At 38.6% G+C, this 13,993-nt stretch overlaps 1 protein-coding gene across 7 annotated transcripts in view; it reads left to right on the plus strand.

Annotated features, from left to right (window-relative positions):
• Positions 1–13,993, plus strand: part of SORCS1 (sortilin related VPS10 domain containing receptor 1) — a 556,698-nt gene that overhangs the window by 467,798 nt on the left and 74,907 nt on the right. For all 7 annotated transcript variants that reach the window (XM_082425095.1, XM_082425099.1, XM_082425096.1 and 4 more), the window contains exon 18: positions 8,859–9,030. In XM_082425095.1, the coding sequence (XP_082281221.1) occupies positions 8,859–9,030 (172 nt within the window). The remainder of the gene's footprint in view (positions 1–8,858; positions 9,031–13,993) is intronic.

The raw sequence follows: 13,993 nt of genomic DNA on the forward strand, positions 1-13,993 counted from the left end.
ATCCAGGAAATAAAATGGTTTCAGAATGGTTTTTAATGAGCATTTTAAAAAAATTACCAACAGTCTTCTCTGTGGCAGAATCCCAGAGGGATGGATTCGTGCTTTGGATTTAAGCAGGACTCCTGCTGCTGCAGGATTCAGGAAAGCCTGTGGCAATGATTGGTCAGAACAGCGACAAACAAAAGGAATGTTCTCTAGCTGATGCTTCCACTGGAGATGGTGGGCCCATGCCTCCATAGCTGCTCACCAAGATAGAGTCACAGGTGTGCTTGGATGCTAAGTGACTAAAAATTATAACCTGCCTTTAATTTGCATAGTGCCTTGCCTCCAAAACACACAGGGAGTTTCTGATGCACGTTTCTGATACACGCAGTGAGTTTAACTCACTGGGATGCCATAATTACCGTGTGACATTGCTGGTCATTTTCTGCTACCATTACTGGTAGCAGAATGTCACCATTCTCCAGTGTCTGCACGGTATTTTTCTTCTTTCCCATCTGCCCTTATTTTCTTTCACATCAGCCTACAGTCATAAGCATCTACAATGGACTTTTCAAAATATCAGATGGGGTGATGTTCAAGATGCTCAGACATGGCAATGACCAATCAGAATGAGTAGGGATCTTAGTGTAGGAGTAGGGTTTGGGAGGCTTCCTGGTGTTCTAGGTATTAACCCATTTGCTTCTGGATTGCCAGGAGAAGCAGGGACTCCAAGGATAGGGTCAACATAGCTGGGTTGGTGGGTGAGATGCTTGAAGGGTTTGGGGCGGTGGTAAGACCCAACTGTTAGGCAGATATTTCCACATTTGACCTCGTACAGTCATCCCAGTGTGAACCTCCTGATTATCAGCCTTGCATGTCTGGGACACGAGGATGCTCTCAAGGAGCTTAAAGTTCACAGTCACACACAGGAAGAAAATCATAAAAGGCATAAATGACTCCCATCAAGTAAATCATAAGGATTCCTATAAGAGTTTAGAGGACAGATATCTCACTCCATTTAAAGAGCCAGTACAGTGCAGTGGTAAAGAGTACACGTGTTCTAGAGACAAATTGTCTAGGGTCCTAGCTGTGTAGTCTTGAGAAAACTAGTTAAGTTCTATGAATCTTAATTTCATCTGTATATTGGGAATAATAATACCTTCCTTATTAGGGATATTCTGAAGGCAAATCATGTTAAGAACTTAGTACAATGACTAGAACATATTAAGCACTCTCTAAATATGAACTTCTTATGATTGTACTATCATAGTCAGGAAAAGACAGGAGGTAAGCTGCCACTTGAAGTGTGGATAAGGGAGATTGGTTCAAGATGGCGGAGTAGAAGGACATGCTGTCACTCCCTCTTGCGAGAGCACCAGAATCACAACTAAATGCTGAACAGTCATCGACTAGAAGACGCTGGAACTCACCAAAAAAGATAACCCACATCCAAAGACAAAGGAGAAGCCACAATGAGATGGTAGGAGGGGCGCAATCACAATAAAATCAAATCCCATAACTGCTGGGTGGCTGACTCACAAACTGGAGAACACTAATACCACAGAAGTCCACCCACTGGAGTGAAGGTTCTGAGCCCCACGTCAGGCTTCCCAACCTGCAGGTCCGGCAACGGGAGGAGGAATTCCTAGAGAATCAGACTTTGAAGGCTAGCGGGATTTGATTGCAGGACTTCGAAAGACTGGGGTAAACAAAGACTCCACTCTTGGAGGGCACACACAAAGTAGTGTGTGCATCGGGACCCAGGGGAAGGAGCAGTGACCCCATAGGAGACTGAAATAGACCTACCTGCTAGTGTTGGAGGGTCTACTGCAGAGGCGGGGGGAGGCTGTGTCTCACCGTGAGGACAAGGACACTGGCAGCAGAAGTTCTGGGAAGTACTTGTTGGCATGAGCCCTCCCAAAGTCCGCCATTAGCCCCACCAAAGAGCCCAGGTAGGCTCCAGTGTTGGGTAGCCTCAGTCCAAACAACCAACAGGGAGGGAACCCAGCCCCACCCATCAGCAGACAAGTGGATTAAAGTTTTACTGAGCTCTGCCCACCAGAGCAACAGCCAGCTCTACCCAACACCAGTGCCTCCCATCAGGAAGCTTGCTCAAGCCTCTTAGATAGCCTCATCCACCAGAGGACAGACAGCAGAAGCAAGAAAACTACAATCCTGCAGCCTGTGGAACAAAAACCACGTTCACAGAGAGCTAGACAAGATGAAAAGGGAGAGGGCTATGTACCAGATGAAGGAACAAGATAAAGCCCCATAAAAACAACTAAATGAAGTGGAGATAGGCAACCTTCCAGAAAAAGAATTCAGAATGATGATAGTGAAGATGATCCAGGACCTCAGAAAAAGAATGGAGGCAAAGATCGAGAAGATGCAAGAAATGTTTAACAAACACCTAGAAGAATTAAAGAACAAACAAACAGAGGTGAACAATACAATAACTGAAATGAAAAATACACTAGAAGGAATCAATAGCAGAATAACTGAGGCAGAAGAACAGATAAGTGACCTGGAAGACAGAATGGTGGAATTCGCTGCTGCAGAACAGAATAAAGAAAAAAGAATGAAAAGAAATGAAGACAGCCTAGGAGACCTCTGGGACAATATTAAACGCAACAACATTCACATTATAGAGGTCCCAGAAGGAGAAGAGAGAGAGAAAGGACCTGAGAAAATATTTGAAGAGATTATAGATGAAAACTTCCCTAACATGGGAAAGGAAATAGCCACCCAAATCCAGGAAGTGCACAGAGCCCCATACAGGATAAACCCAAGGAGAAACATGCCAAGACACATAGTAATCAAACTGGCAAAAATTAAACACAAAGAAAAATTATTGAAAGCAGCAAGGGAAAAACGACAAATAACATACAAGGGAACTCCCATAAGGTTAACAGCTGATTTCTCAGCAGAAACTCTACAAGCCAGAAGGGAGTGGCATGACATATTTAAAGTGATGAAAGGGAAGAACCTACAACAAGGATTACTCTACCAAGCAAGGATCACATTCAGATTCAATAGAGAAATTAAAAGCTTTACAGACAAGCAAAAGCTAACAGAATTCAGCACCACCAAACCAGCTCTACAACAAATGCTAAAGGAACTTCTCTAAGTAGGAAGCACAAGAGAAGAAAAGGACCTACAAAAACAAACCCAAACCAATTAAGAAAATGTTAATAGGGACATACATATCAATAATTTTCTTATATATGAATGGATTAAATGCTCCAACCAAAAGACACAGGCTCGCTGAATGGATACAAAAACAAAACCCACATATATGCTGTCTACAACAGACCCACTTCAGACCTATGGACCCATACAGACTGTAAATGAGGGGATGGAAAAAGATATTCCATGCAAATGGAAATCAAAAGAAAGCTGGAGTAGCAATACTCATATCAGATAAAATAGACTTTAAAATAAAGAATGTTGCAAGAGACAAGGAAGGACACTACATAATGATCAAGGGATCAGTCCAAGAAGATGATATAACAATTCTAAATATATATGCACCCAACATAGGAGCACCTCAATACATAAGGCAACTGCTAACAGCTGTAAAAGGGGAAATCGACAGTAACACAATAATAGTGGGGAACTTTAACACCTCACTTACACCAATGGACAGATCATCCAAACAGAAAATTAATAAGGAAACGCAAGCTTTAAATGACACAATAGACCAGATAGATTTAATTGAAAATTATAGGACATTCCATCTAAAAAACAGCCGATTACACTTTCTTCTCAAGTGAGCACGGAACATTCTTCAGGATAGATCACATCTTGGGTCACAACTCAAGCCTCAGTAAATTTAAGAAAATTAAAATCATAACAGGCATCTTTTCTGACTACAACGCTATGAGATTAGAAATCAATTACAGGGAAAAAAACGTAAAAAACACAAACACATGGAGGCTAAACAATACGTTACTAAATAGCCAAGAGATCACTGAAGAAATCAGAGAGGAAATCAAAAAATCCCTAGAGACAAATGACAATGAAAACACGACGATCCAAAACCTATGGGATGCAGCAAAAGCAGTTCTAAGAGGGAAGTTTATAGCAATACAAGCCTACCTCAAGAAACAAGAATAATCTCAAATAAACAATCTAACCTTACACCTAAAAGAAATAGAGAAAGAAGAACAAACAAAACCTGAAGTTAGCAGAAGGAAAGAAATCATAACGATCAGAGCAGAAATAAATGAAATAGAAACAAAGAAAACAATAGCAAAGATCAATAAAACTAAAAACTAGTTATTTGAGAAGATAAACAAGATAGATAAACCATTAGCCAGACTCATCAAGAAAAAGTGGGAGAAGACTCAAATGAATAGAATTAGAAATGAAAAAGGAGAAGTAACAACTGACACTGCAGAAATACAAAGGATCATGAGAGATTACTACAAGCAACTATATGCCAATAAAATGGACAGCCTGGAAGAAATGGACAAATTCTTAGAAAGGCATGACCTTCTGAGACTGAACCAGGAAGAAATAGAAAATATAAACAGACCAATCACAAGCACTGAAATTGAGACTGTGATTAAAAATTTTCCAACAAACAAAAGCCCTGGACCAGATGGCTTCACAGGCAAATTCTCTCAAACATTTAGAAAAGAGTTAACACCTATCCTTCTCAAACTCTTCCAAAATATAGCAGAGGGAGGAACACACCCAAACTCATTCTACGAGGCCACCATCACCCTGATACCAAAGCTAGACAAAGATGTCACAAAGAAAGTAAACTACAGACCAATATCACCGGTGAACATAGATGCAAAAATCCTCAACAAAATACTAGCAAACAGAATCCAACAGCACATTAAACGGATCATACAGCATGACCAAGTGAGATTTATTCCAGGGATGCAAGGATTCTTCAATATACGCAAATCAATCAATGTGATACACCATATTAACAAACTGAAGAATAAAAACCATATGATCATCTCAATAGCTGCAGAAAAAGCTTTCGACAAAATTCAACACCCATTTATGATACAAACTCTCCAGAAAATGGTCATAGAGGGAACCTACGTCAACATAATAAAGGCCATATATGACAAACCCACAGCACACATCATTCTCAATGTTGAAAAACTGAAAGCATTTCCTCTAAGATCAGGAACAAGACAAGGATGTCCACTCTCACCACTATTATTCAACTTAGTTTTGGAAGTCCTAGCCATGGCAATCAGAGAAGAAAAAGAAATAAAAAAATACAAATTGGAAAAGAAGAAGTAAAACTGTCACTGTTTGCAGATGACATGATACTATACATAGAGAATCCTAAAGATGCCACAAGAAAACTACTAGAGCTAATCAATGAATTTGGTAAAGTAGCCGGATACAAAATGAATGCACATAAATCTCTTGCATTCCTATACACTAATGATGAAAAATCTGAAAGAGAAATTAAGGAAACACTCCCATTTACCATTGCAACAAAAAGAATAAAATACCTAGGAATAAACCTATCTAGGGAGACAAAAGATCTGTATGCAGAAAACTATAAGACACTGATGAAAGAAATTAAAGATGATACCAACAGATGGAGAGATATACCATATTCTTGGATTGGAAGAATCAATATTGTGAAAATGACTGTACTATCCAAAGCAATCTACATATTCATTGCAATCCCTGTCAAATTACCAATGGCATTTTTTACAGAACTAGAACAAAAAATCTTAAAATTTGCTTGGAGATACAAAAGACCTCGTATAGCCAAAGCAGTCTTGAGGGGGAAAAAAAGAGCTGGAAGGATCAGACTCCCTGACTTCAGACTGTACTACAAAGCTACAGTAATTAAGACAATATGGTACTGGTATCAAAACAGAAATATAGCTCAATGGAAGATGATAGAAAGCCCAGAGGTAAACCCACGCAACTATGGTCAACTAATCTACGACAAAGGAGGCAAGGGTATACAATGGAGAAAAGACAGTCTCTTCAATAAGTGGTGCTGGGAAAACTGGACAGCTACATGGCAAAGAATGAAATTAGAACACTCCCTAACACCATACACAAAAATAAACTCAAAATGGATTAGAGATCTAAATGTAAGACCGGACACTATAAAACTCTTAGAGGAGAACATAGGAAAAACACTCTTTGACATAAATCACAGCAAGATCTTTTTTGATCCACATCCTAGAGTAATGGAAATAAAAACAAAAATAAACAAATGGGATCTAATGAAACTTAAAAGCTTTTGCAAAGCAAAGAAACTACAAACAAGACGAAAAGACAACCCTCAGAATGGGAGAAAATATTTGCAAATGAATCAACAGACAAAGGATTAATCTCCCAAATATATAAACAGCTCATGCAGCTCAATATTAAAAAAACAAACAACCCAATCCAAAAATGGGCAGAAGACCTAAATAGACATTTCTCCAAAGAAGACATACAGATGACCAAGAAGCACATGAAAAGCTGCTCAACATCACTAATTATTAGAGAAATGCAAATCAAAACTACAGTGAGGTATCACCTCACACCATTTAGAATGGGCATCATCAGAAAATCTACAAACAACAAATGCTGGAGAGGGTTTGGAGAAAAGGGAACCCTCTTGCACTCTTGGTGGGAGTGTAAATTGATACAGCCACTATGGAGAACAGTATGGAGGTTCCTTAAAAAACTAAAAATAGAATTACCATATGACTTAGCAATCCCACTACTGGGCATATATGCAGAGAAAACCATAATTCAAAAAGAGACATGCACCCCAATGTTCATTGCAGCACTGTTTGCAATAACCAGCTCATGGAAGCAACCTAAATGCCCATCAACAGACAAACGGATAAAGAAGATGTGGTACATATATACAATGGAATATTACTCAGCCATAAAAAGGAACCAAATGGGTCATTTGTAGAGACGTGGATGAATCTAGGGACTGTCGTACAGAGTGAAGTAAGTCAGAAAGAGAAAAACAAATATCGTACATTAATGCATATATGTGGAACCTAGAAAAATGGTACAGATGAACTGCTTTTCAGGGCAGAAATTGAGACACAGATGTAGAGAACAAACATATGGACATCAAGGGGGAAAGCAGCAGGGGGGGTGAGTAGTGGTGTGATGAATTGGGAGATTGGGATTGACATATATACACTAATATATGTAAAATGGATAACTAATAAGAACCTGCTGTATAAAAAAATAAAATAAAATTCAAAAATTGAAAAAAATAAAATAAAGTGTGGGTAAGTTTTAGGCAGCTGGTAAGGCATACAGGAGGACATGGAAGCAGAAAGAACAAAAAAAAAGAAGTACTTTAAATAGGATGGAAAAGAGAAGTTTGGCAGAATGAGCTAGTTGGGAAGAAAGAGTCCAGAAAAGTAAAACAAAGGCTTCTTTTGCAAGATCAGAGGATTTGTGACTTGTCCTAATGAAAGTGGAATCCATGAAGGTTGTGAACAGGTAGGATAAATAATAATGTTAAATAAAAATTTTGACAACATTTCATAAGCACTTGCTAATTGTCAGGGGGTTTTTAAGTGTTCTGTATACATTAATCCATTTCATCCTTACAACTACCCTGTGAGGTGAGCTTAATACTAGTAATTGGCCTTGCGGTGATCCATAGTGTTCAAAGCACTTTCCCAGACAGTATTTAATTTTATTTTCTCAACCTTGCTTTTAGGTAGTCATTCTTGTGATTTAGGGACAGAGAAAGGACTTTGGCTAGATTTGAAGGGGTTGGAAAACAATAGCCTGCAGGCCTGCACACTACCAGATTTTGTAAATAAAGTTTTATTAGAATCCAGATGCATTCATTCTTTTGTGCATTGTCTATGTCCACTTTTGTGTTACAGCCAAAGAGCTAAGTACTTGTGATAAAAACTATATAACCTACAAAGCTAAAACATTTACTCCCTGGCACTTTATGTAAAAAGTTTTATCAACTCCTGGTATAGAAGAATGGAAAGACCTTGGACTTTGATTGCTTCCATTTTGAGCTCTACCAATAACTTCAAGCAGGTAGACTTGAGAAATCAAATATATGAATACATAAAGCTGTTGCTGTGGACTCCACACAAAAAATGATGAATAGGTAACACTGAACCTCAGAAGTCTTAAAGGTTAGTTATTTAAAGCCCACAGATTCTAATTTACTATGAATCTGATCAATTGTATAGGATAAATTTGTAGGATAATTCTTTTTCTTTTTTTTTTCCTATTAAAGCTAAAACAAGAAGAAGAAAGCAAAACAGTTGGAAGGATTTACTTAATCGTAGACTGAAGTCTCCTTAATATGAGGTTTCAACAGTTTTGACAGTATAACTCCTCATGAAATATTGACTAAAAACTATCAAATTTAGCCAACTTTCTGCACTGTACCATTAGTACAGCATCTTGTATGGTATCTAATGTTGAAGCATATAATGCATAAGAATCTATTCTTTCTCCGAACTACACATTCCTTTGCAATATATATTACTCATTCTAACCCTTAATTATATAGCCTTTGAAGTATCTCCTAGATTATCCATGTATATCTTTTCAGCTAGATCATAAATTTACTGAGGGCAAGGAAGGACCATGTCTTCCACTGCTGCTATGCATTTCCTGCAGCTCCAAAGTGAAATAATTTGATTCATTGATTGACTAAATAAATAAAAGCAGTAAATTAAAATGTTAATAATGGATACAGTGTGTTCCTATGATGATTTGGCTCTCTGTTGGGTACTTTCTGTGAATAAACTGTAATCTTCAGAGCAACAGGAAAGGTAGTTATTGATAGCCCTCAAGGCTAAGAAGAAGGTTCAGCTTCAAAAGTTGGGAGTGATCTAAATTATCATGAGCTGGATTACAATTTGACCTTCTTTTTTTCCATTTAGGTATAGAAAGGTGGTTTCCAATAACTGCACTGATGGGGTGAGAGAACAGTACACGGCCAAACCACAGAAGTGCCCAGGGAAGGCCCCACGGGGGCTCCGGATCGTCACCGCTGATGGAAAGCTGACAGCGGAACAAGGGCACAATGTTACTCTCGTGGTGCAGCTGGAAGAGGTAGGACCGAGGCCCGTCTCCCCTCTACCTTCTAGAGCCAGTGATTTTTCCTAAGGAGTCATGGCTCCCTTTACATGTTTTTTTGTCTTGGTTTACATATATATATTTTTTTAATTTTAAATTTTGTTTAAAATTTTTATTCTACTTTTAGTTCCTTGGCTTTTGTTGTTGTTATCATTTCACTTTCTCTGACACATTTCTTCAATTATTTTTATTTCATTGTAAGTTGTTCTTCTCTCTTAGTGAATCTCTCACTTGCTAGGGATTCTGTTTGGATTTAACCTTGCCTTGTTGGCGCTTTTAGCAAAATGTTTTCTCAGAATACATCAGTGGTATTCCTAGAATAACTTAACACACACACATACTGAACTAACCTAAAAGCTGCTAATGCTGTCTTCCTCTCTTAACCTGAGGTCTTGGCTTTTCTTTCTAAAGGCAACATGCTGGTCATACATATAGCATCAAGGCCAATCTAAACATAATTCAGTATAATTTCTTTGACAATTAATAGGTTTATTTTTTAATAACACCTCAGGGATATTATAAGCATCAATTATTATTTGCCAAATTATGATTGTCTGAAATTTATGAGTATTTAGATGGTAGGATAAGATGACATGTATGTTATGTATATTAGAATGTACACAGGTGTGTTTGTCATCTTGTAAATGAGGAAGATGATCTCTAAAGGATAAACACTTTCATAAAATGATCTCAATTATTAAATCAGGTATGCTACCTTCAACCATGTTTTCTGAGTACCTAAAATATGGCCAACACTGTGCTAGGCCTTGTGAATACAATGGGATTTTAAAAGTTCATAATGACACCAGGATGAAGATATACAACATTGACTTACCCCATCCTCTTCTGATAGCCCAGTGGCTCTCAGCCTTCAATATGCATAGGAATTACCTGGTGGGCATGTTAAAACAGTTTCCTGGGCTCCGTCGCCAAAGATTCTGATGCAGTAGGTTGAGGTAGGACCCAGGAGTATGCATTTCTAACAAGGTGGTAGGTTATGCATCATGCTTCAAGAAAAAAAAAAAAAGAAGGAAACAAGGGCATCGTCAAGAGGGATAGACCAGTCTGAGAGGTTCTAGAGTGTGACTTGAAGGGGAAAAGATGAAGCAGTTAGGATTACATTGTCAGGTTTACTCAAAATACTTAGTATTTTAATTCCTGTAGAAAAAACTGTGAACTAAATGAGTTTGCAAACCTGGCTCTGATAATGCTGTTGCTTTTAGTTCAAGGACCACTTAGAAAACCACTACTCTAACCTAATACTCTTTTCTACTATCTTCTTAATAAGTGCCTTTTAACCATACTCAGTTTTCTAAATACTAATGTTCCCCAAAGATCTTCAGCTGGAACTAGAAAGAGATGGGCCAATTTAGACCAATTGGAGTTGCTTGCATTTCATAGAAATAAATCTGTGGGGACTTCTGCCTGAGGCTATGACAGACTAGCTTGCTGCAAACCAGATATATATGTATTATTTAGAGCAAGAGTGAGAGAGAGAGTGGGAAAGAGAGAGGCAGACCTACACACAGAAGGAGAGAGGATTTGAGAAGCTACAATTCTTTTCTTGAGAGATGGGAAATTCATTGTGATGAACATTTTATGCTGTATTTCCCCTCAAGAACCTTGCCAATTCATACATCATACTGTATAAGAGGTCAGATTTTCAGATTCCCAGTACAAGGTGAGATGGAAAGTGTTGGCTAAACATCTGTTGGTGGACTTACAAGCCTGGGAAGATAGAGGTTGGACTTCAGGGTTACCAAGTCAGCTGGGACTGATGATGTCAAAACACAGAGAGAAGGGAAGCATAGAGAAGTCATACAATATTCTGTGTCTTTTGTTCCCTTGAGTTATTTGACAATATCTGAGGGATACAGACAAAATAGAAAGTAGTCAGTTAAGAGGCTGTGAAGTCAAACATAGTTTTTAGAAGTATTACATTTGGGAGAGATAAAAAATTGAGGTTAGGGACTATCAAGAGGAAAGCCCTGGTGAACGATACAAGACTAGGTTCTGGAGACTCCTGGAAAGCTCTATGCTAGGAGTAAGGACAAAACAGAATTAGACCAGACTCTCTACACCCTGAAATCCCAACTGACGTTATTTCAGTCTTTGAAGGGTTAGAGTGATTTTCCCCCATTTTAAATGTCTGTCAGAAGCTATAACAAATCCTCTTTAGGAAAATAACATACATCAGAGGCCTTACTTGTTTTTTGCATATAAAATTTGGGGTGTTTAAATAATTACAGATATATCAAGAAACAGGACCAAGAACAGGAAAAAAGCAACAGAAGAAAGAACAGTTGCCTGAGATATGATTAATATGTTTATGAATATGGGATAAGATATAAAATTTAACCCCACAGCAGTCATCAATAGGAGGCAGTAAGCAAATGGAAGTTATGGAAAATAAAGATATAATTACTGATATTGATCAACATTAGCATGGAGAAATAAATGCCAGTACACATATAAAATGGAATACCATACAACAATGAAAAACAGCGAACTATTGCTACATACAGAAATGTGAACGAATCTCATAGCTAATATTGAGCTAAAGAAATCAGACTGAAAAAAATGCATATTATGTGAGCCTACTTAATTAATCTGCAAAAAATAGGCAAAACTGATTTATGGTGATAGAAATGAGAATAATTATTACCTTTGAAGGGGGAGTGGAAGGGAGGGTTTTGGTGGTATTAGCAATTTTAAATTTCTTGGTGATTAATAAATGCATTCACTTTGTAAAATTCAAGTTGTATATTTAATGATATGCATATTTTTATGTGTACTGTATTCAACAAAAAGCTTACTTAAAAATCACTTTAGAAATTCAAATAAAACACTTAGTATTTAGGTCATTAAACAATAAGGAAAAAGAAAACTGTTAGGGAGGGATTCATTTTCCAGGCCAATCCTATATCCTATGATGAAGGTGAAGGTCCCTTTCCCAGAGACATAAGGAACCTCATTATGATACTCAGAAGAACATCATCTTTTGAAGCAGCACATGTCAGTGCTGGAGCAGGATTCACAATTTAGATTTTTATTTCGTTTTGAAGAATACAGTAGAGCAAGATCTGAAACAAGAAATCAGGCCTGCTCAGCTCCAACCTCTGTACACCCTCCAGGGACAGAGGCCAGGCTCTCATCTGTTCACTGTTGCTTTCCATGTAACCAAGATGATCAGGCGTCTCAAACTTGGCTGGGTGACGTGGGGACAGCTTGGGGAATCTGGTTCTAAGACATGTAAATTCATGCCTTCTGGGCACAAAAAGGGGAAAAAAAATGAGTGAGTTCATTCCACTCGAATGGGCAAAGCTACAGCAGCAGGGATAAGTCTGCTGCCTTCACCTGTCAGAATTGGCCCCTTGATGCTCTTGCCTCCTAGTACAAAGCACCAAGCCCTAAAGACTGTCCCCATGTCAAGAGGCCCTGGAGACCTCACATTTGATTGTGAGATCCTGTGCTAATGAGTCGCAAGCTCACCTTACAGAAACAACCTCAGTTTCTCTATTAATCTCTGGACTATATACGTAGGCATGGCTGAGGTGTGTGATAAACAATGCAGAATACAGGACAGCAGAGTGTCTCAGAGAAGATGAGGAGCGCTGAAAGTTGACACGATAATAATGCAGATGTCTAACATTGATTGAGCACTAACTGTGGTCCAGTTTGTGAGTGTTTCATGGATTGTCTCATTTAGATCCCACTGCAGCCCTATGCGAGTAAGTATTGATATTATCATTATCATTTTATAGATGGCACAGCCGAAGCACAGAAAGGCAGAGTAACTCACCTAAGATCACACAGCTACTAAGTAATGGAGCCAGGAGTCAAATCCAGGATCTATGTTCTCCTGCCTTGCTACTGCTTCTCTGTGGCGGAAACAACCATTTTCTGGCAAAGAACTTCATGTATTTCCTAAGGCTCTCTAGAGATGCTTGGCAGGAGTAACAAAGATCAAGGGGTAGAAAGAACAGGCAAAATTATCTACGCCCAAGCCAGTCTGCACTGTGGCTGCTGCTGTATTCTTAGACACTCGTCAGTATGTAAATCAAGAGTTTCCTCCTGGATTTTCTGAGAATATTCATGGCTTGAGATCAGCTTGTTGAAAACCATTTCAGCAAAGAGAGAGGCCAAATCCTCCTCTTTGCAATTTATTGAATGACTACAGTGTATCTAGTGCTGTTTTATCCACTCTAAAGAATGGTGGAAAACATAGGATATGAACGCAGTACTCAAGGACTTTAACATCCATGTATACCAAACTTCTCCTGAGTCTTAGGTATGAATTAGGTTATAATATTGCTAAATTAAATTTAAAACCCAAACAAACAAAAACTCCTGACATGTGCCACTGGTAATACATGGGTTCTCTACATCCTCCTCAAAATTTCTATGAGTTCACTTCTCATTTGAATTTGTTGCTCCTAAATTTACTTTGAATAGAGTATCTGATTTGCCCCCATACCTAGTGCCAATTCTTTATAACAGTAGGGATATTAATGCCATGCTTCTGATGCCCCTAAAGCAGCAAGTCCTCCAGGTGCCAAAGGGACCAAGAGTTCCCTGCTACATTTTGATATGGCACCGTAGTGTGATTAATGAGATGTGGGCAGAAGACTCTCCAAGACAGTATAATATTTTATCATTTGGGCACCAAAGATCATGCTCCTGTGTCTCATGGTTTATTCCTGGTTCAATTTTCTCCTCTAGACTTGTCTTCTGTCTGCGAGGCTAGGTTGGACTGGGGACTGATGCAACGCCCCCGCCTGTCTTTGTCCCCAGTTACTTACATACAAACCCCTCCGTGTAGGCTCCATCTCCTATGCGTATCAACTAAAGCATTAGAGACCTGAGGAGTCAACCGTTCCACCAACTAGTTAGATATGTGTGTTTATTTGTTCTTCAACAAATATTTTACTGAGTTCCA

This window comes from Balaenoptera physalus (assembly GCF_965194825.1).
Source record: "Balaenoptera physalus genome assembly, chromosome: 14".
NCBI classification, from domain to species: Eukaryota; Metazoa; Chordata; class Mammalia; order Artiodactyla; family Balaenopteridae; genus Balaenoptera; species Balaenoptera physalus.